A 24,855-nucleotide genomic window follows, 5' to 3' on the forward strand; every position below is an offset into this window, starting at 1 on the left:
GTCCAGTAGTTTGAGCTGTGCGTTGATAGATCAGACAGTCAACTTTTCCTTTTATATATTTAGATTTTGTTTGTCCACAGTACAAGACACGTTCAGGAGCATTATATCACACCAGGCCGCTTAGTAAGACATTTCATGTCTCACCAACGTTGATGGTATTCGAGTGTCGAACACTTCCGCGTTATAGTAAACTGAATCTTAACTGCCTTGTTTTAAAGCTCAAGTTTGTCTACACATCTGTATGTGTGTTCCCATTAGATTACAACAAGGGGTTATTCAAGGGGCGGACCAACAAATTCCTAAAAGGCCGGCAACGCATCGGCGGTTCCTCTGCTGGTGCTGCAAATGTTCATGGGCGGCGGTAATCACTTAACATCAGGTGACCCTATTAATAAAAATCAATTATAAAAAAAAATAACTACAGCCAGTGCTCCAAGCGGAAACGTTGCAAAATTAAAAATCAGAGGCATTTAATTTCTGACTTCAATTCATGGGCCTTTACTTTCATTTGACTTTGACGGTATTGTGCTTCGACTCTCGAATTCTAGCAACGTTTGGTGAGACGTGAAATCTTATACTAAGCGTACAGGCCGCTGGGTATTTTTTACCGGAACATAATAAACACCCGCCATTTATCACTGGCCATGATATATTAAGCTAAAAAGCCCGCGAGGCCAGCCCGATGATGATCGATCAAAACATCTTTTTCTAAATTACTATAATGCTGTGAGCGTTATGAAAATCGTTTTAAAGGTATTTTTTGCTAGCCGCTTTTAGAGTTCCGTAATCGAAGGGTGCAAACGGGACCCTATTAGAACATGCAGGTTACAACACGATGTTTTCCTTCACCGTTAAAGCTTTCTTAAAACGCACATAGCTTCGGAAATTCTAGAGGTGTGTGCCTGGAATCGAACCCCTGATTAGGCTGACGTATTACCAACTAGATGATGCCCGCGACTTCGTCTGCCTGGATTGAGGTTTTTAAAAATCCCGTGGGAACTCTTTGATTCCCCGGGATAAAAAGTAGCCTAACTCTGTACCACATTTCATTACAGCCAGACATACTTTCGCATTTATAATATGGACTAGGCTATCACCACTTTTTCAAGTGCAGTAAAATTATATTTATGTAGACTTTATTAATAACTAGCTTGTGCTCGCAATTTTGTCCGCGTGGACTACACAAATTTCAAACCCCTATTTCAGATCCTTAAGGGTTGAATTTTCAAAAATCCTTTCTTAGCGGATGCTTACGTCATAATAGCTATCTGCGTGCCAAATTTCAGCCCGATCCGTCCAGTACTTTGAGCTGTGCGTTGATAGATCAGTCAGTCAGTCAGTCAGTCACCATTTCCTTTCATATATTTAAAACTTGTTATTTATAGGTTTTTTGGGAAGTTTCAAAGAAACGCAGTTACTCCATTACTAGCTATATTTCCACTGACTCATGCATCGCGCGGCTGCAACCGCGCACCTTTCCTTTTACATCTACCTACATCCTATAACATCCCTCCGACATTATTTTCACAAATAAAGAACCTTATCCACTAAAAGACATAGGTAGGTGCTTAACTAAAAATATTTCCTATAATTAATGTGTTTACGAGGTCTTAAAGTCCGACGAATTCGATTGCTCGTATCCGGTATAGCCTGGGCTGAAGGTAGCGGGGAACCCGATGGCATAGGAACCGGCTCCGTGGCCTGGTCAATCCGTTCCGCCGATGTGCCGCCGCTGGGGCAACGTGTGCGAACCTCCAAGTCTACAGTGCCCGTACTGGCGACCTCATCATGTCGTTCGCGTTCTTGGTGTCCTTCCATCCCACTTTCCCCTTCAAATTTGCAAATTTGGTTTTTGTGTCTTTTTATTGGAACGTTACTGTCCATTAGACTTATTAAGTATAACGATTGACCAATTTTTTTCAGCACAGTTCCTTTGGCCCAATTTTGTTGTTTATTGTAGATCTTCACCAAAACAACTTCCCCTTCCTTAAAGTCTATGTTCCTTTTTCCCCGATAGTTTTTAATCTGTGAACACTGATTCCTTTTTACCGTTTTTGCTATTTCCCGGTCGGATGACGATGATGATCGCACCGGAGGATTTAGCAAATCTAATCTACAACGTAAATTTTTACCAAATAACATCTCAGCAGGTGACCGATTTGTGGTGGAATGTGTAGAATTGCGATAGTGGAACAAAAACTCATTTAACTTATTATTTATATCTCTTTTTGACGTCCCTGATAAAACTATGCTCTTTAAAGCTTTTTTAACGATCTTAACAAAACTTTCTGCCTGTCCATTGCTTGAAGGGTGATAGGTAGGCGAAGTTAAATGAGAAATACCATTGTAACTACAGAAGTTTTTAAATTCTGATGACGTAAAAGAACTGCCGTTATCGCTGCAGATTGTATGAAATAATCCAAATCTTGACATAATTTCGCTTAACTTTTCAATTACTACTCTAGAATTGTACCCGTTACTCACATCAAAAACTTCCACCCATTTAGAATAAGCGTCAACCACTACTAAATATACCTTATTATTAAAAGGGCCTAAAAAATCCACATGTACCCGGAACCAGGGTTCCGGCGGATACGGCCATGGAGTGAGCGGGGCGCGCGGCGGGGCGGCACGAAGCTGCGCGCACACTGCACATGCACCTACTGCAGCTTCTAAACTCGCGGACATCTTAGGCCACCAAAATCGCATTCTTGCCGAGGCCTTCATTTTAGCTACACCCATGTGGCCCGTATGCAACTCCTTAAGCACTGCGCCTTGCATAGCTTCGGGTATTACGAGTTTCGCCCCTCTCATTACGCACCCGTTTTCAAACGACAATTCATAACGACAATTAAAATACGGCTTTAGTTTATTATCCATCACCTTGTTTGGCCAACCGTTCAAGAGATAACTAGTAACTTGCATTAATATTTTATCCGACTTCGTACTTTGTTGAACATCTTTAAAGATCGCTGGCATTGAATTTGCGTCCCAAATGTAATAAGAATAGGAGCTATTATCGATTGTGCTACTTTCACTTCTAATCTGTTTACATTGATTATTACATTTTTTTGGTACTAATTCTGACTCATCGCGGATCGTGGCGCGGCTAAGGTAATCGGCCGAGTTATTTGCACTACTAACGTATTCAATACTGTAGTTATACGCTGCTAGGAACAACGCGTACCTTTGTAAACGGTTTGCTGTAATTTCAGGTATACCACGGCCTGGTCGAAAAATAGATAATAATGGCTTATGATCGGTTCTCAATATAAATGGCTCTGCTCTGCCATATAGATATTGGTGGAACCGCCGCACCCCGAATATAATTGCCGTAGCTTCTTTTTGTATTTGACTATACTGTTTTTCTGCTGCACTTAATGACCTAGATACATACGAGACGGGCCGCTCCTCGCCATCGTCTTCTATCTGTGATAACACTGCACCGAGACCGTAAGGTGACGCGTCCACTGTCAAAATTATTTTCGTGTCAGGATTAAAATGTGCTAAAGTATTTTCAGAAGCTAACTGTTTCTTGATTAATTCAAAAGCCTCCGAATGTTCCTGTTCCCATTTCCAATTAATATTTTTTTTTAATAAGGAATGTAAAGGACATAAAATACTAGAAGCATTTTTGATAAAACCCCTATAATAGTTTACTAAACCCAAAAACGACTTAAGTTCGGTAACATTTGTGGGAACATTAGCCTTAAGAATAGCCTTCACTTTGTCTGGTGACTTATGTAACCCGTTTTTGTCGATAGTATATCCTAAATAAGATACCGACTCTTGGAAAAAAGTACATTTATCTTTTTGTAATACAAGTCCAGCATTTTGTAGTCTTTTAAAAACCTGGTTTAACCTCTCTAAATGTTCTTGATCATTTTTCCCTGTTATTAAAATATCATCTAAGAACTGAAGCACTCCATCTATCCCTGTTAAAATTAACTCTAATGTTCTTTGAAATATAGCCGGCGCACTTGACAACCCAAACACTAATCTCGTGTATTTAAATAAACCCTTATGTGTATTTATGCATGTCAATAATTGTGAATCTTCTTTTAACCTTAGTTGATTATATGCATTAGATAAGTCTAGTTTTGAAAATTTTACCCCGCCATGGAGTTTAGAAAATAATTCCTCAATACGAGGGAGTGGATATTTTTCAATTAAAAGTTGTTTGTTAAGCGTCGCTGAGTAATCTGCACACACCCTTATGCTTCCATTACTTTTTAAAACCGGAACTATTGGGCTTGCATACTCAGAAAACTGTACCGGCTCAATGACTCCTAAAGACATTAATCTATTCAATTCTGCTTCTAGTTTATTACGTAGGGCAAAAGGTACCGACCTGGCTTTAAAAAAAATAGGTTTAGAGTCTGGTTTCAAATTCAACGTCACTTCAATGTCTTTGCAACACCCTAATGAATCAGAAAAAAGCCTTGGGTATTTATTAATTAGGGCGTCAACACAGTCTTCTTTTGCTGTGCAACTATTTATTGGGCATATTTCTAGATTGAATTTAGTAATGAAATCACGGCCTAGCAGGGGTGGCCCGCCTCCTTTTACCACATAAACATCTAACATTTCCGTTTTATTTCTGTATTCAAACTTTAAAGGTAACATTCCTATTGTCCGAATAATGCTGCCATTGTAACTTTGCAGAATTCTATTGTTTTCCAATAATTTATGTTTAGAAAAATACTTATAATATGTAGAATCTGAAATAGCCGTTACAGCTGATCCTGTATCTAATTCAAAACACAACGATACACTATCCACCACAATCGTTTCCCGCATCGGTTGTCCGTGATAGCTACGAAGATTAAATATGAGTCGCTTACCATCATCGCCATCGACCTGCTCATCCGAATGAAACTGTAGGAAATGCTGGTTGTCCTGTCCTTTCTTGGCGACACAGGCGCGCTGTATATGACCTTTGACCCCGCATAGCCTACAAGTAAACGACTTATATCTACAGATTTGGCTATCATGACCGAAAACATTACACACGCAACACTTTTTTTTATTAGCTGGCACTGTACGAGACGCACTTCCTTTCTTAGCACTATTCACTTGTCTTCCTTGGGACAACCCTGGTTGCCCGGCCGCTACTGCGTGTACCTCGACGAAAGGTGATAATGCTAGGTCTTGAGATGGCGGCGCTGTCGTGGCTACTTGCCGTGCTCCCTCGCTAGCCCAATATACACTTTCCGCCCATTGCAACGCTTTTTCTATTGTTAGTCCCTCGAGGGACTTCTCGAAGAGTCGTTCCCGAACTTTGCCATTCGCCATACCGAGGACGAACCTGTCGCGCAGCATCTCATTCAGAACGACGGCCGGAAAACTGCAATCCTTTGCTAATCCTCGTACTCGGGCGGCCCACTCGCTCAAGGACTCACTATTGCCTTGACAGGCACTATGGAATTTATAACGTTCCGCAAACCCACATTTCTTTGCTTTGAAATGTCCATCCAGCAACGATACAACTTGGGCGTAAGACAGAGAGGAAACCTCATTAGGTAATGCTAAATCCCTAATGAGTTTATAGGTAGGTTCCGCACAACTACTCAGCAAAATCGCCCGCCGCTTTGCGCCTGACTTGTCCGCGACATCGTCGATTTCATTTGCGAGAAACCATTGTTCTATGCGTCCTTTGTACAACTCCCATTCCTGTGTTTCGTGATTAAACACTGTCAATAAACCCACTGACACTTTATCCATGCTTGCTCGCGTTTTAATTATTCGTCGCCACTGTTATTTATAGGTTTTTTGGGAAGTTTCAAAGAAACGCAGTTACTCCATTACTAGCTATATTTCCACTGACTCATGCATCGCGCGGCTGCAACCGCGCACCTTTCCTTTTACATCTACCTACATCCTATAACAAAACTAGCTTATGCTCGCGACTTCGTCCGCGTGGACTTCACAAATTTCAAACCCCTATTTCGCCCCCTTAGGGGTTGAATTTTCAAAAATCCTTTCTTAGCGGATGCCTACGTCATAATAGCTATCTGCATGCCAAATTTCAGCCCGATCCGTCCAGTAGTTTGAGCTGTGCGTTGATAGATCAGTCAGTCAGTCAGTCAGTCAGTCAGTCAGTCAGTCAGTCAGTCAGTCAGTCACCCTTTCCTTTTATATATTTAGAAGATTTAAAATACGCTTAGGAATTAAAAAATAATCACAGACTAATTAATTATTCAGTTGGTTGAAATAAAAACTCTCCAACCTAACATTAATTTCGCAGAAGAGGCGAGCGTAAAATATGCACTGGAAGTTTAAATTCATTTTATACTTTAATAACCTACTCTTTTCCATGACAACATCATAATCTCTGAGTTGAGCACAAACACTTTGCTGCAGGATATTAAAAATAAATATCCCGCATGCTTCGAGTAATGAAAATCAAATTTACACAAAATCCTCTATCGTGCAGTCGAGAGTTTCCAACGTCAGGCGGCGTTACATTAGAAGCATAAGCGGTCACGCTAGCGTAGCAATTTTACCTACTTTCTATTATTTTAGCGTTTAAACTATCGTGAGTAATTTCCATTATCCATACTCAATATTATAAATGCAAAAGTGTGACTGTCTGTCTGTCTGCTAGCCTTTCACGGCCCATCCGTTCAACCGATTTTGACGAAATTTGGTACAGCGATAGCTTGCATCCCGGGGAAGGACATAGGCTACTTTTTATCCCGGAAAATCAAAGAGTTTCCGCGGGATTTTGAAAAATGTATATCTCTCTCACGTATCCAGTCAACGTTAGCCCGACTAGTTACGAACCCATCCGGGATAATTTATCAAGGGGGTCAGTTCGCGCACGCGTCGCGTTTAAGACTGCGCGACGCACGTGCCGCTGCCCGCACAGCCAGTTGTGAGGGTGGCTGAAGTGGAGGGGAGACAGCGGCAGATCGTCTCCTGGCAGTTCTTGCTGATCTTCATCGCTGGAGCCGTCACCGTAATCCAGGCAAGCGGAGCTAATGGTGTCTTGTCCTACGACTCCACCCTCACAACGGGCTGTGCGGGCAGCGGCACGCGTGTCGCGCAGTAAAGGCGTAGGCATTTACAGCAGCGTAGAGACGGCGTAGCGACTTGACATTACGTTCTACGTTCTCTTACGTTAATATGAAGGTTGAATTCTTTGTGAGTTAAGTAAAATGATACGTAGAGCTTGCATAAACTTGAGGAGCTTGTATTGCTGGAACAAAATGACTATATCAAAATGTATATACGCATTACTCATTCAAGAAATCTTAATCATCACCTTTAAATCACGCCAGAACCAAACAAAAGTTTGACCAGGTTATTTGCATGGATATTAGATATCCATGCAAAATGTGTGTAGTAAGTATTGTAAACTGTGATAGCCTAGTGGTTAGGACGTCCGCCTTCTAATCGGAGGTCAGGGGTTCGATCCCGGGCACGCACCTCTGACTCAACGGTGTTATGTGAGTTTTAATTAATTAAATATCACTTGCTTTAACGGTGAAGGAAAACATCGCGAGGAAACCTGCATGCCTGAGTCTTCTCCAATGTTCTCAAAGGTGTGTGAAGTCTGCCAATCCGCACATGGCCAGAGTGGTAGACTATGGCCAAAACCCTTCTCACTGTGAGAGGAGACCCGTACTCTGTAGTGAGCCGGTAATGGGTTGATCGTGATGATGATGATGAAGTATTATTTGCTCGGTGGCTAGCTTTTTGTGCATGTTTAGGAATTTGGCGGCAGGGCAATGGGCAAGCGGTTACCGATTTATAGCAAATTAGCTTATGCTCGCGACTTCGTCCGCGTGGACTACAAAAATTTCAAACCCCTATTTTACCCCCTTAAAGGTTGAATTTTCAAAAATCCTTTCTTAGTGGATGCCTAGGTCATAATAGCTATCTGCATGCCAAATTTCAGCCTGATCCGTCCAGTAGTTTGAGCTTTGCGCTGATAGTCCGTCAGTCAGTCAGTCACCTTTTCCTTTTATATATTAGATTAGGCTCTTGGTTCTTTGAATATACTGCAAAGTAGTACCTGCTTCTATACAACAAAAATGATTTATTTTAGTTATTCTGTAATGCTTCTAAAACACACCAATATCGTGCGTCCACCATCCAATCGGACCTGATAGCAAGCGATGATGCAGCCTAAAATGGAACGCGATTGCCTAGAAGATGTCACTCTTAAAGATACCCTTATGAAAAGTGGAGGGGAAAACTGATGCTGGAAGGGCGTTCCATATAGCGGTTAAACGTAAAACGGGAGCAAATCGCTTAATACATGTCCGTTGTATTATTTAACGGAACCGCTTCCCAATCCCTGGCAAGCGAGCGCTTACGTGAGTTCTAAAAATAAAGCGCGCTCAGAGTACCCCCTTGTCAGCCTTTTCGCGCTTCACCATTTAGTTGTAAGCGCAAATGTTCTCGTGTCGGTACCTAACTACCTACTGCACTCTTTAGCATTCATGTGTAACTGAGAAAATAACTGAAAATGTTTTAGGGAAGAGCTTATATGATATTTTGTAAAGCTACGAAGGTCAAAGGCACCGTCAAAATAATTTGTCTGGTGGGAGGCTTCAGTCGTGGCTGGTTACCACCCTGCTGGCAAAGCTGTGCCGCCAAGCAACTGAAACTTCATAGTGAATAACTTCTTCGCCCGCGTGGATTTACATTTTTCAAAATCCCGCGGGAAATCTTTGATTTTCCGGGATAAAAGTAGCCTATGTGTTAATCCAGGGTATAATCTATCTCCATTCCAAATTTCATTCAAATCCGTTCAGATGTTTTTGCATGATTGAGTAACAAACATGCAAACATCCACACTATCACATTCATAATATTATTTAGACTAGATGATGCTAGAATAGATAAAAATCCTGTGGGAACTCTATGATTTCCCGGGATAAAAAGTAGCCTATATCCTTCCCCGTGATGTAAGATGGTGTAACTCTATACCAAATTTCATCAAAAGCGGTTAAACTGTTGAACTGTGAAAAGCTAGCAGACAGACAGACACACAGACATGCACACTTTCGCATTTATAATATTAGTATGGATGATTCTCAAATTATAGCTATCGTATCTACCTAATCGTAGGTAAAGTTATCAACCGAGAATCGATCCTGCTACCCCTAAGCAATCCATATTCTATGCTACGACATAACTCCCCAGCACAAGAAGGCTAACAAACTATAATGAACAGTAGTAAAATTTCAATTTACAATTGTCAAATTCTCGTAACATAATTGGACGCCTCGCATCCCTTCACGGTTCGTCCCTTATCTGCAACACCCTATTGTACGTACAGACAGATGTACAATCTAGCAATGAGCAATTTGACGTAAGATTGCATTGAGGTCCGTTGGGATTTTTTTACCCGTTTTATGGCAAGTACTCCATGTTTTACTCCCGCTGTGCGATTACGGTAGAATGGCAGCTACAATGTCACGATCGCAATCACCTCCGATTGGTTGACGCTCGTTCACTATTGGCTATAATGCGTTGTTGCAACAAGAATCGCACAAATTCAACCATTAAGAACAATTGAGGTTGTAATAATGATTGATGCAGGTTTACGAATCCGACCTACCGAAGACCAAAATGACGTTTCGTGTGTTGTCTGTTTTTTATGGCTCATTTATAGTGATGCGGTGCAATCGATACTTTCCGATCAATATTTGTAGGTATTCTTGTAGATGTGTAATGAGACAACAATATTTGTAGGTATTCTTGTAGATGTGTAATGAGACAACAAAATTTGTTGCAAATAATTATTCCAATTCAAATGAAATAAGTATGAGCTGATTCTCAATTTATGAATGTGACATACTATTGAAAAATCCCTCAGGTGAATTATTTTTTGTATTTGTTGTTACTAATTGTTCTTTCAAATAACATGTGATTAGTGCCACTTTTTAATTTCGTATTTAAATATTTCGTATGTTTATTTTACTCGTAATGCACGAATTATTATTTTATTTTACTCGTAATGCACGAATTATTATTTTATTTTACTCGTAATGCACGAATTATTATTTTATTAACGACTAGCTTATGCTCGCGACTTCGTCCGCATGGACTACACAAACTTCAAACCCCTATTTAACCCCCTTAGGGGTTGAGTTTTCAAAAATCCTTTCTTAGTGGATGCCTACGTCGTAATAGCTATCTGAATGCCAAATTTTAGTCCGATCCGTCCAGTAGTTTGAGCTGTGCGTTGATAGATCAGTCAGTAAGTCAGTCACTAAGTCACCTTTTCCTTTTATATATTTAGAAGACTAGATAATGCCCGCAACTTCGTCCGCGTCCATTATAATAAATATATAAATAAATAAACGTTTATTTCAGACCATTCATAGATCCATAGATTGTTAGTATGTTAGTTACAATTTTTCCTTAAATAGTAAGTTAGTATTGTTAGTTCATTAGTGGGTAGGTACAATTAATTTTATTTTACTGACCCAATAGCTATCGCCACACAGTGGTGTAGTATGGGACAGTCGAGCCTGGCAGCAATCACTTTTAGGATGCCGTTGTCGCTGGTACGTAAGCACTGCAGGAGAGATGTCGCTTTTTTGCGCATTATGGCAAAAAAGTCATTGGTGTGAGCGTCTGCAAACATTTTAGATGCGCTACAGCGCCACGGCAACCTCAGCAGCATCCTAAAAGCGTTATTATATTGAACACGCAGGGCGCTGTAGGCTCGGCGTGTATATGTCACCCATAGTGCACCGGTATAGAAGGACTGACAGAACGCTTTAAATAAAGTTACTTTCACGTCTGCAGTGCACCGGGCAAACCTACGGGAGAGCATATTGCCTCTTACCGCCAACGCCCTGCGTTCTCGTTCAATATTTAATTAGTATGGATTATATAATTAGTATGGAAGTATGGATGGAAATCACTTACGATATTTTAAACGATTCTTTAAAATATATCCTTAACACAGATCTAAAAATCTAGCTAGGATAGCCAGTTCTTGATCTTGTACCATTTTTAATATTGTATATGCTTATGTCAACGAGCACGCAAATTTGTTCAAGATCAAATCCATGTATGTGTGTAACTAGATGATTGAAAAATAAACGTTTTATTTATTTATTTTATTTATTTATTTTACAAAATCCTACCTTACCGACAGATGCACAAAATAGCAATGGGTATTCGACGCAAGATTGCAATTGAAGTCCTTCGGGAAAAGGAATTGATGCTTTATGCATGACAGCCAGGCCCTTATTCGCCATAACATTCTTGTATGAAAACTAGCTGACCCGCCTGGCTTCGCTCGGGAATTTATAAAAATCCTTTCTTAATAAGGATATTTTGGAGGGAGTTTGCAACGGTGACCCGAGCTATATAGTTTTTTGTACATTAGCTGACACTTGCCAAATGTTTTATTTTAAGCCAATGGATTGGAGCTTTAACATAAAACTAGGTACCTTAAATTCTTTGTATGTACTTACATTAATCGTACAGATTTTTGATTTTACAAAATTTCGATAATAGATGTAGGTACCTACTTGAATGTAAGTACAATGTATTTTGTATTTATTAATTTTATTAAAGAAGAATATTTACAGTTTACAATAAATTTGGTGCATTCATAAACTTTATATAAGTTTTTCCGTGCACCAGTGCCGTCGACAGTTGATGGTACGTGTAACATTTAGGTTACTCAAACTTTATAACTTTATATAACTTTTTTATACCCCTGAATGAAATGTCATACCAATCAAACCCCAATACACCTTTCCACGAACGAAAACAAACGAAACAGTAACCAGTTAGAAATCCATTTCTATACATCATAATCATCGATTCAAAGTAACCTCTATGTCCTACGGAATAGAGGTTACAATGACCTTTTGAGGTCGAGTACATTTGTGCAAGTGCAACCCTGGTAAAGGGGAGGTGGGGGACCGGCGGTCGCCCAGGATACGAGCTCGGCCCGGGCAAGAGTCTGTCGCGTCAGGATGTAAACACACCATAACACCCATTACACAAAACCCAACTCTATTCCGTCACTAGTAAATTCTATTTTTCAATGAAAGCTCCAACATGATCTGAAAACTCGCTGCCAATGATTAATGAAATTAGGACCCTTTGTGGTACGTAATAGGATTGTAATTTGAATGGTTGAGACAAGCAATATGAATTAGCGATCAGTGCGCTATGCTATACAGAAAGCGGTCTGCTTTGCAAGCTTCTAATTCGGTTACGCTTAAGGAGAATCTTCAGAAAACATATTCTTAACTTAAGAGTGTAGTTACGAGTAAGCAATATAAACTTTTTAGGGTTCCGTACCTCAAAAGGAAAAAAGGAACTCTGATAGCACCAATTCGTTGTCAGTCTATCTGTCTACCTGTCTGTCTCTATGTGTGTCAAGATTCTTCTCAGGAACGCGTTGGGAAATCAAGTAATAGAAAGGGCGAAGTATGTCCCCCCTAAATGGGTTCCGTGGCTAAGCGTAAAAAGTCAACAGACAGACAGATATTTCAACATTACCGATGTAAAAGTGTAATATTTAAAACTAGATGATGCCTGCGACTTCGTCCGCGTTGATTTAGGTTTATTAAAAATCCTTTGGGACCTCTTTGATTTTCCGGGATAAAAAGTACCCTAATATGTTTTTGATTATATGGGATGCAAGCTGTATCTGTACCAAATTTCGTCCAAATCGGTTGAACGGATGGGCCCTGAAAGGCTTAGCAGATAGACAGACACACTTTCGCATTTATAATATTAGTATGGATGTATGGTTGATTTAAAATAATAATAAAAAAAAAAATATCAGTATGGATTAAGTTTCAGGAAGCTGCTAAGCTTTCAAAGCTTTTTGTGTTTATGTGACCATGACTTTAAGCAAATAAAATACAACTCAACAATATGAAACATACCTAATAATTACTCATAAACAATTCGCTTTAAGCACTTGCGATTATGAACAATGCAATTTGAATCCTTTTGCCAACAAAACATGGTCTTTATTAGCTTGTATTACAAAGGGTAGACCGGGGTGCGACTACACTCATTCATAATCGCGGGGACGTCGAACGCTCAGGTGGTTAAGATTTATTGTAAGGTGAGACTGTCCTCTTCATAATCTGTATTGTTTTATGGACATTGTTTTAATGATAGGGGAGGTTGGGGCGGAATGGTGTGTGATATTAAATTGAATATATTCATCAGCTTTATGAGGTTATTTACGAGTCTGCTTCTAAAAGGTACCTAGTCTATAAATTCAAAAGGGTAATAAAGTCCCTTTGCTATTCAGGAAGGCCACGATATGTGCGACTGAAAAGAAAATATCACTATAGACGCGACAAGTCAAGATGGCAATCGTGGAGGGAACGCCCCACGCCAGTCCGGCCGACGGTGCGGGCAAGCGCGGGTGACGTGCGGGTGTGCGGGGCGTACGTCATACCCCGATTGCCATCTCGACCTGTCGCGGACTATGTAGTATGCAGTCATTGCAATACATCATGGTACCATGATGATAAAGATTATTGCATACTGCATTGTGATATTACTGCTAACTACTGAGCACGGATCTCCTCTCAGAATGAGTTGGAATTAGGCCATAGTCCGCCACGCCAGCCCAGTGCAAATCACACACGTTTGAGAATATTATAACTATAGAGAACTCTCAGGCGTGCAGGTTTCTTCACGATAGTTTCCTTTTGAGATATTTAATTGCTTAAAATTCACATCATTTCAAAAAGTGCCGGGGAATTGAATTGCAATGAAAATGCCGTTGCACATGACAACCCCACTTATTCAAAATGCCTAAATATATGTATTGTGTAGCCCAGGAATAGAATCCACGATCTTAATAAAGATATCCCCGTTTAAACCACTGAGCCAAAACGGTGTCATAAATAAATAGCTTCAAAATTACCAAAATAGACCAAAACCTCTGACTTTTACTTGCAACCTTTTAGGTCAACAGTGTTTAAAAACCACCGATTTCCGTACATTTGCAATGTAAACTTTACGGCTATTAACTTAAGAGTTAAATTCGTTAACGCTTCAATGGCCTAGTGTACAGACCTCGTTAGTGCTAAAAACCCACTGAGGATCCGAGAACCCTTCACAACTGGCTGTATTTCGCAATTTAAAGCCAAAAAAGTTCATATTTTTCATTTACTTTGGGTTAAATGTTAATCCTGTGAAGCCGTTTCGGGCGTGAAATATTTATGGTTAAATGAAAATCTGTTGACATTTTTTTTGGCTTTTCTCTTCGGTCGAACATATTTCGGAAAGGAAACCAGTACGCTTAGTATAAGATTTTACGTCTCACCAAACGTTGCTAGAATTCGAGAGTCGAAACAAAATACCGTCAAATTAAAATGGACTTAAAAATAACCTAGAGTCAAAAATTAAATGTTAAGATCGAGTTTACTATAACGCGGAAGTCATTCGATACTCGAATACTATCAACGTTTGTGAGTGTTAGACTAGTTAGTGTGACAGAAGTCACGTGATGTGTTGCATCACCATCTTGAATCGATTGGTATAAAAGCGAGTATTAGATGATTCTTAAGGCAGTCTGTGTTCAACCTCAGACTCAACAGACTATTAAATGCTTTTGTGTTTAGGTCGCATTTCTGATTGAGTGGTTACAATAGCAATTGTGCCCTAATCAAGTTAATATTTCAGTAAGGTTATTATGAAAGGCAAAACTCTCGATAATTAACTTCACTTACTGTTGTCACTGTACAGTTAATGAACTAAAAATCTTTCCATTTCTATTAACCAAAAAATTAGCATCCCTAACTAGAAATCTTAGTTTATAATAACAATAAAACAGTCCTTTTCCGTCGGTGGTCGGAAATAGGCGCTATTATTCCCAACGGGTGCTTTGATGCTCGATGAGCCAATCAATTTATTGAAAGCGGCTTGATTGACTCCACAATACGAGGAGGGGGATCAAACAAATATTGAAATTAATAAATTCATTCAGCTTAAATGGCTTTCAAGTGTAGTTCCCGACAGGTCGACATGGCAATCGGGGTATGAGGCACCGCGCTATCCCAGACAGGGGCTGTGCGCGTGTGCGGGGCGTCTCCACCCCGATTGCCATGTCAACCTGTCGCGAACTATACCTACAATAATATCATCATTATCAACCAATAAACGTCCCACTGCTGAACATAGGTCTCTTGTAGGGACCTCCACACGCCACGGTCTTGCGCCGCCTGAATCCAGCGGCTCTCTGCGACTCGTCTGATGTCGTCCGTCCACCTAGTGGGGGGTCTTCCAACGCTGACGCGTACGCAGCGGAAGACAATAATATACTGTAAATTAATTTCAGTAATTGTGTCCGTGTGTGTCACGTCACGTACGTAAGACGTATATTTATATGCTTCTAGCTTATGCCCGCGACTTCGTCCGCATGGATAATACAAATTTCAAACCCCTATGTTACCACTTTAGGGGTTGAATTTTCAAAAATCCATTCTTAGCGGATATCTATGTCACATGTAAAACTTCGCCCCGATCCGTCCAATAGTTTGATACGAGCGAATATTGTAATTTGTGCGTTGATAGATCAGTCAGTCAGTCAGCCAGTCAGCTTTTTCTTTTATAATTCAAAAATTCTTAAAAACATTCTTGTCTGTAAATCTGCAGAAAAGTGTGATACCAACACCCAACTTCTATCTCAACTCTTTCAGTTACATTGAAACTCTCTTTCAATTTAACTGGTAAGGCCAGAACACACGAATGTAAACTATAGCCGTATCTGTAATTACGGCCCTATCGCCAAGGCTGTCTAAACATGCCCTTTAAGGCCAGGAATATCGACGGGTCTGTACACATAAGATGTACAGACAATCCTAAAGCTATGTTTAATAGGGTCAGAATTCAAGCGGTCTTTGATTAAACCGTTGTTCTACGACGTGCTACGACGTAGCCTCTACGGCATAGTTCTCATTCCTGGTAGTTGTGATTCTATTAATTACATAATAGGGGATTTCTCCAGATAATAATGCAATGGACTCTTGGATAGCAATACTTAACCAACCACCTATTTTACAACGTCCGCATTATTTTTGGGAGGTCGGGGATTCGATCCCGGGCACGCACCTCTTACTTTCCGGAGTTATGTGCGTTCAAAAAAAAATTAAATATCACTTGCTTTAACGGTGAAGGAAAACATCGTGAGGTAGGTTGCATGCCTGAGAGTTCTCCACGTTCTCAAAGGTGTGTGAAGTCTGCCAATCCGCATTGGGCCAATGTGGCAGACCTAACCTTTCTCACTCTGAGAGGAGACCCGTGCTCAGTAATGGACCGGTAATGGGTTGTTCATGATGATTTAGATCCTATATATTAAGACTAGCTTATGCTCGCGACTTCGTCCGCGTGGACAACACAAATTTCAAACCCCTATTTCACCCCCTTAGGCGTTGAATTTTCAACAATCCTTTCTTAGCGGATGCCTACGTCATAATGGCTATCTGCATGCCAAATTTCAGCTCAATCCGTCTAGTAATTTGAGCTGTGCGTTGATAGATCAGTCAGTCAGTCAGTCAGTCACCTTTTCATTTTATAGATTACTAGCTTATGCTCGCGACTTCGTCCGCGTGGACTACACAAATTTCAAACTCCTATTTCACCCCTTTGGGGGTTGAATTTTCAAAAATCCTTTCTTAGCGGATGCCTACGTCGTAATGGCTATCTGCATGCCAAATTTCAGTTTAATCCGTCTAGTAGTTTGAGCTGTGCGTTGATAGATCAGTCAGGCAGTCAGTCACCTTTTCATTTTATGTATTTAGATTATGAATTCACAATTAAGACACATCACAGCTCTCACCACAGCGCCCAGGGAGGTAATCAAAATTGGATCGGATAGCCGCCTTGTGAACTTAGTCCTTGAGTGGAGACCACGTATAAGCAAGCGTAGTGTGGGACGCCTTCCAGCACGATCGATCGACAATATAAATAGGCTGGCGGGAAGTGGCTGAATGAGCAAGGCTGAGGGCCAGGTGTGATAGCGCTCGTTAGGGAAGGCTTATATCCAGCAGTGGACGTCCACAGGCTGATGATGATGATGATAAACGTAGTCAAGGTTTCATGCAGATATAATCTCCAACATGATTTGTCGAGTAGGGTAGTAATAGTGGCAACTCGACGAACCAACTCCCAATATTTTATATAGGGCTAATAAATCCGTGCCGGGTAAGAGGGCCGTGTTGCAGCGATACAGGGAGTCCGGGCATTGTGATAAATGACCGTAATTGGTCAGCCTGTCGCTTTGCCCTGCTACGGAGTTTCGCGGAACGTCGGTGTTAAAGAAAATTTCTTGCTACGTCTATACGGAATAATAAATGATTTTACTATTGAATATTGGATTAATTGGTAAGAACTTCTATCTCGATCTATCACTACCAAAAGTTTGTTTGTTGATTTGTCCTTCAATCACGTCGCAACAGAGCAATGGATCTATTGGTTTTTGTCATGGATGTAGTCAAGGACCTGGAGAGTGACATAGGCTACTTTTTATCCCGGAAATTCAAAGAGTTCCCACGGGATTATTAAAAACCACGCGTACGAAGCCCCGGGCACCAGCTAGTAAGGAATAATAAAATGATTTTACTATTGAATATTTGTATGTAAATCCGTGCTGGGTAAGAGAGCCATGTTGCAGCGATACAGGGAGTTCGGGCATTGTGATAAATGACCATAATTGGTCAGCCTGTCGGTTTACCCTGCTATGTAGTATCGCGAAAGAAATTTTCTCGTTAGGTCTATCCATACTATTACAAATATTTTAAATGCGAAAGTGTGTCTTTTTGTCTGTCTGCTAGCTTTTCACGGCCCAACAGTTAGCTTATATCCCGGGGAAGGACATATGCTACTTTTTATCCCGGAAGATTATAGAGTTCCCTCGGAATTTTTTAAAAACCTAAATCTACGCGGACGAAATCGCGGGCATCATCTATTACGGAATAATTTCTTGTTACAGCGGCACTCTGAAAATTTTGACTTTCTTACTATTGTAGTTAACATTCATGACGACACGGACGACATCAGGCGAGATCAGTGCAAAACCGTGACGTGTGGAAGTCCATACGAGAGACCTATGTCCAGAAGTGGACTCTATCGGTTGATTATGATGATGATGATGAAAGCCTTCTGGCCGAAAGACGGACAGACAGCGGAAGTTTAGTAATAGAGTCCGTTGGCACTTTGGTATCCTGAAAACAAAACAAAATGATAAAGTTTATTCTAAAACATGATAAAACATTTTCATAATGTTTCACTGTTTACTTTTTTAATGGTGATGCTGTGTTTAGCCGCAAATTGTGGGTAGGTGTGAAAAGATCCCCCGAATTGCGGACTCCCATTTGACAGACCCCAAGAATTACAAACCTACGGGCTCCATTTTATGAGTGGAAGTTACGAGAAAAGCCCCAGACGGACTATTAAAGGCTATATTCCACGAATCTCATAAACTACATCCAACAACCTACACGTGAATACCAAATAGACTCTATTTCAAGCGGAGTATGGTTCAATTTCGATTGGTAAACAAACGGATCAAACTTTGCGGAGTTTTCTACGTTGGTCGCCATTTTGTTCATCGTAAAACATTAACATCCTCTCTGTATTTTTGTGGTAAGCAACAAGTCATATTAAAATTGTAATTACTAAGGAAGTAATGTTTATGTTTATTTTATTCAGATACAACTTAGCCCTTTACTGCAATATCATCTGGTGGTAAGTGATGATGCAGTCTAAAATGAAAGCGAGCTAACCTGGAAGGGGGTATGGCAGTTTTTATTAAACCCCTGCCCCTTTGGTTTCTACACAGCATCGTACCGGAACGCTAAATCGCTTGGCGGTACGACTTTGCCGGTAGAGTGGTAACTAGCCACAGCCGAAGCCTCCTACCAGACTAGGCCAGAAGTTTAGAAATTATAAAATTCCATACCCCTGCCAAGAATCGAAGCCGGGACCTCGCACTAATAAGACACAGTGCTTACCACTGCGCCAGGGAGGTCGTCAAATGTCCCGTTTCAGTAACATTTCCTTGATTCCCTCGTTTGCGATTTTAATTAAACAGCTGATTTATGGAAAGTTATTTTATTATTTGCGTAAAGAAAAATCTGTCAAATGCGACCAACCAACCAACAAACCAACAAACAAACACACTTTCGCATTTATAATAAGGGTACTGATTACATTTTTTATGCTATTTGTAATATTTATAACACAGAAAATTTGATTATTTTTGGCTGAATCACCAAATTTTAATCGAACGAGTTTGTAAAAGTCCGCTCCTATACAAACATGAAAATTCTAATTGAAGTGAAACGAATTTAATAAGTACTCTCATACCTAAAACTTGTTTCATTAAGCATACCAAACAAGCTGAATATTGTGAAAGTTTTATGCCTCAAAGCACATGTCACATTTTAAAGGTTAAAGCGATTAACGAATCAGTACATTTAAGTATACAGCATTTTAAGTAGGTACTTTGAAATAACTTATTGCTAAGTAATACAGTACGCGACAGAAAATAATTTACATGAGCCTATAGAATGACATTTCGGCTTTGTAGAGTGTTGTTGCACTCTATGTGACGTTTTGTCGGTCTCAACGACAGAGACAATGCTCTACGAATCCCCTATCTCCTTCTAAAGGTCGATGTACATTATTTTCTGCCGCGTACTAAACCTTAAATCAAAATCGGTTCGTTAGTTGAGTAGCTACGATGCCATAGGTAGACCGATAGACACAGATGCAAACGTTTTTGGTTCGGGGGTTAAAAAACATCCATACTAATATTATAAATGGAAAAGTGTGTCTGTATGTCCGTCTGGCTGTCTGTCTGTTTGTCTGCTAGACTTTCACGGCCCATCCGTACAACCGATTTTGACGAAATTTGGTACAGCGATAGCTTGCATAGGGGACATAGGCTACTTTCTTCACAAAAAATTAAAGAGTTCCCGCGGGATTTTTAAAAACTTAAATCATCTAGTGTAACATATTTTGATGCAGAAGTTAGCAAGCAAATGTAAGGAAAACTTAAACTTCTCTGAATTTTTTTTCTCTACTTTTAATAAAAAAGTAAGTTCACGTCTCGGACTAATTTTTCAGATCACGAAACCCATCCCTCCAAGGGGTGGACTACAAGGGGTGGAACTACAAGGGGTGGACTTTACAGCGGGTATTTTTCTTTGAAGCGTTCGAAAAGTTCCCGTTTGTTTAGACCACTTCAAATTGCCGGCCTGGTTTTTAGATACGCGACAGGAATATGTTTGCTGAAATATATAACTACTAAGTACATAACATACACTAGATTTTACTCGCGTCTTTTATCTTCAAGACGAAGTTGCGAAATTATATTATAACAATCTTAATATATTATAATATTATAAATCACAAAAAAATATTTCTACCGTGGTCCGATATAGACTTTGAAACCATCCAACCGATGTACCCCAATCAGTTTCATTAGGAAGGCAACAATGCGAAAAAGATTTTCTTATTATCATTGCTCTATAAAAACTCATACAAAAACTACTAGCTGATACCCGCGACTTCGTCCGCGTGGAATTAGGTTTTTAAAAATCCCTTGAGAACTCTTTGATTTTCCGGGATAAAAAGTGCCACTCTCCAGGTCTTTATCTATATCCATGCCAAAAATCACGTCAATCCGTTGCACCGTTGGGAAGTGATCGAAGAACAAACCAACAAACAAACACACTTTCGCATTTATAATAAGGGTACTGATATATTTTGGACGCCGCGTCGCGCAACGTCGCGTCGCGTAGCGCAGCGTAAGTGCGTTCGGACCTTTAGACCCTCTCTACTTCCACCCATGTGCGCTAGTCTTTAATATAGTTTCAGTTGGCTTTACTTATTAGTGAAACTAGGCGCACCCACCAAAACGATCCCCACTACAGTTTGCTGTGGGATATTAGATGTTTGTCCGTGTACCGCGCGGGTAATATTGTCCCGGGCATTCGGGGCACGTAGAGCGGCTTACCCGGGCGCGCGGTATTGCCCCGGATCAACTTGCTCTGCGCTCAGGTGTTGACGATTTATTTCCTACAAACCTATAACAGAGTAAACTACAGCTAGTAGCTATCTATTAGACGTTATATCATAGACATGTCACGTTTGTATTACATGACGTAGTTATATACAATTCGTGATGTGATGAATATAACAGAAATTACAAAATGCACAAGAGTAAAAGAGATAGTGTTCTACTGATACAAGTGTTGTAAAGGCTATGGGATGAAATGATGAATCTTGTTCATGTTCCTCTGTTATAGTCTTCGACAAAGTAATGCCTACTTCTAAGTATACTACCCGGCACAAAATATTGCACATCGAACTTTAGAAAGCGATAACGGTTTTGTAGAGCATTGTCTGTCGTTGAGACCGACAAAACGTTACATGGGTGTGGGTGACAGAGTCGATGCTCTACAAAGCCGAAATCTCATTCTAAAGGTCGATGTACATTATTTTCTAACGCGTCTGGCTGCTTCCGTCTTTCCTTGACGACTTTTGCGTTTCATCGCTATATTGAAATATGTCATAGACTACTCAAAATAACGCTGACTTTATTAAAAAAAACAAAACGCAATCAACCAATGAACCCGCCTGATTACATTGTGTAGTACAAAGCATCTGTTTTGGCGCCGAAGCCCGTGTTTGCGTCCCCTTTGTCACGGATTGGGATCACGAGATTAGCGCGATTTTATTTCAGCGACCTTTTTTTAAAATTCATTATAGGCAAAGCTTGACCACAATCACACCTGATGGAAAGTGATTATGTGGCCTAAAATGGGACGCGTTTAACTAGAAGATGCCTATTCACTCTTCTTAGTGTCACGGAGAGCATGTATAAGCGTGTGAAGATATTACGTATGATATGCCTTATACAAAATAGATTTTTTTAAAGATGATGAGACACCTTAGAGCTAGAGCAGACATCGGCGGGCATTTTTGCATCAGCGATCGACGATTTGGCGACTGCATCGATGCTTTATCGCACGACGTTTTACGTTCGATCGCTGTATTGAAATTATAGAGAAAGATCTTTTGAAAAATAACGCCGCCTTCTATCTAAACATGTATTAAAAACAAAACGCAATCAACCAATGAACCCGCCTGATTACATTATGTAGTACAAAGCATCTGTTTTGGCGCCGAAGCCCGTGTTTGCGTCCCCTTTGTCACGGATTGGGATCACGAGATTAGCGCGATTTTATTACCGTGTCAGCGCCATTATTGAGGACAAAGGGCTACGTAGGGCACTGATATTAGTGTTTTTGTGACATTTGCACGTCTAATTTTGATGTCAAAGGGATCGAGTTATTGCCATGATTATGGGGCCTGTTTCACTACCTATGTTACCAAGCGACATCGCAATCCTGCAATTTTCTATTCCATTACAAGTTAGCCTTTGACTGCAATCTCACCCGGTGGTTAGTGATGGTGCAGTCTAAGATAGAAGTGGGCTAACTTGGAAGGGGTATAATAGTTTTATTAAATCCATACTACATATCGGTTTCTACACGTCATCGTAGCGGAACGCTAAATCACTTAGCGGCACGCCTATAGCGTGGTAACTAGCCGCGGCCGTAGCCTTCCACCAGTCCAGACCAGAGATGGTGACCAGACAAAGACGGTGATAGAAGAAGCCTAGTGGTTAAAACGACGGTCAATCGGGAGGTTCGGACTTCGATCCCAGGAATCCATATCTAATATTCTAATATTTATGTGCGTTTTACGCAACTAAATATCATTTGCTTTAACGGTGAAGGAAAACATCGTGAGGAAACCTGCATAAATGAGAGTTCTCGATTCTCAAAGGTGTGGGAAGCCTGCCAATCCGCACTTGGAGAGTGTGGGCGACTATGGTCCTAACGATTCTCGTCTTGACAGGAAACTCGATGAGTTGATTATGATGATGACGATATCTGTTTATTCGTATATTTATAGAATTAATGTCTGTATTTTTTCTATAGAACTGTTTGTTTGTGTCCATTGTCCCGAGCCGGGATCACGTAATTAGAGCACGCCGATATCATTATCGTGTCCCGTCATTACGGACAAAGGACAAAGGCCACGTATTATGCTGATGATATCAGGCCCTTTGTGACGTTAACTAGTGTGTTCAGTATTCTTGATGTTGGAGTAATTGAATTATTGTTTCGCTGTCGGTATCAAACAAAAGAAAATCAAAACAAAAAACTGATCAAGTGCGAGTCGGACTCAAACACGATGAGTTCCGTACCATCGTACAAGAAATAACATTTTTTTGTGATGTACGGTTAGCCTCAGAAATCGAGTAGCAATAGGGCTCTTGTAATAAAATGAAGTGATTTTTTGTATAGGCTAGAATTCATTATTAAAGTGAATAATTTTAAGAAATCAAGATTTTTATTTATTTTTACCATGAACGTCATGTAGTGGTCTATAGTAATAATACTCCAAGACCCTATTCCGCAAAACTACTGCATCAAAAACCAGTCGCACTTATGGCCTTTTTCTTAAAACACGCCAAACAAACACTCAGATGGGCGCACAACCGTGACGTGCAGTGCAAGCGAATTCGATTATTAAGGTGCTAAACGAGTTTCGGCCTTTGACTGTACCTACTAACCACAAATTCTCGGTTTTTCGATTTTTTCTTTTAAGTACTTGTGCTATAAGTTATTGCTATTAGCCAAATGTCATGATTCTAGACCAACGGGAAATAGACACTTTAGAAATACACTTTAGGTTTTGATATCGTTGACGGATCGACAGACAGTGATCCTTTAAGGGTTTCTTTTTTCTGTGGAGATACGGAACCATAAAAATGATGATTGTGACTAAGAAGTACGTCGATGTAAAATTCGTTTTATATGTAGCGTAAAAAATAAAATTTGTACAATATTGTTACAATTTAATTCCCAAAAATAAATTGCGATACAATTAAGCGGCCGAGGTTCTGTACAAACAACATGGCAATCAGCTTTCGGATTAGACCCGCTGATCCCCAAATCTTGCTCCATCGCAATTTATTCTGAAAGGATTGTAAATTTTAAAAAAATATTTACTCAGCACAAAAAAAACCGAAACGAGTTTATTTCTTAAGATGTTTACGTCAATGGGGAAAAGTTTCAAAAGCGAATTTGTTTCTGATCTGTGACGGGAATAAATATAAATAAAAAAATATCTTCAATCAAAAGATTATGAGTACTTACCTAATTACAGATTACAATAGGTATATTAAGTTTTTTGCCGCGTACACATCTAAAGCTACGCCCACACCTGCGCATCATGAACGCGGGATGCGGGACGTGATGCGGGAGCGTCCACGACACGAATCTATACTTGCATAAGTATTTATTTATCTAGGTTCTATATCGATAATAATGCTTCCTCCGATTATTATTTTTTAAATATATTTAATGTACAGAAGATTTTAAGCTTATTTCGTGGTTTAACGAAAACGGGGGTAAACCGGGGGTCTAAAACGGGTATCGGCAGATAAAAATCGCCAAATTAATCGTGGTATGTACCCGTTTTATACAATACAATATAATGTACTGAAATTGTCCACTTACAGCTTTAGTATGTTCATGAGCGGCGGTAATCACTTAACATCAGGTGACCCGCCTGCTCGTTTGCTCGCTATATCTATTTAAAAAAAAGGAAAGATTGCCTATACCTCTATATCTAAATATATAAAAGGAAACGGTGACTGACTGACTGACTGATCTATCAACGCAATACGCACAGCTCAAACTACTAGACGGATCGGTCTAAAATTTGGCATGCAGATAGCTATTATGACGTAGGCATCGGCTAAGAAAGGAATTTTTGAAAATTCAACCCCTAAGGAGGTGAAATAGGGGTTTG

The 24,855-nt window shown here is 40.1% G+C and overlaps 1 protein-coding gene across 2 annotated transcripts; it reads right to left on the reverse strand.

The window, feature by feature from the left end:
- Positions 1 to 1,906: 1,906 nt before the first annotated feature.
- On the reverse strand, positions 1,907 to 5,769 carry LOC138403391 (uncharacterized). 2 transcript variants are annotated; one of them, XM_069503756.1, is made up of 2 exons: positions 4,845 to 5,769; positions 1,907 to 2,034 (listed from the first exon to the last, which is right to left on the reverse strand). In XM_069503756.1, exons 1-2 carry the CDS (start codon positions 5,722 to 5,724, stop codon positions 2,021 to 2,023), a joined length of 894 nt encoding a protein of 297 aa, XP_069359857.1. In that variant the 5' UTR covers positions 5,725 to 5,769; the 3' UTR covers positions 1,907 to 2,020. The 2 variants fall into 2 exon arrangements, with proteins under 2 accessions (XP_069359857.1, XP_069359858.1); XM_069503757.1 differs by having other exon boundaries at positions 1,977 to 2,113.
- Positions 5,770 to 24,855: the final 19,086 nt, after the last annotated feature.

Source organism: Maniola hyperantus, chromosome 16, assembly GCF_902806685.2.
Source record: "Maniola hyperantus chromosome 16, iAphHyp1.2, whole genome shotgun sequence".
Taxonomy (NCBI): Eukaryota; Metazoa; Arthropoda; class Insecta; order Lepidoptera; family Nymphalidae; genus Maniola; species Maniola hyperantus.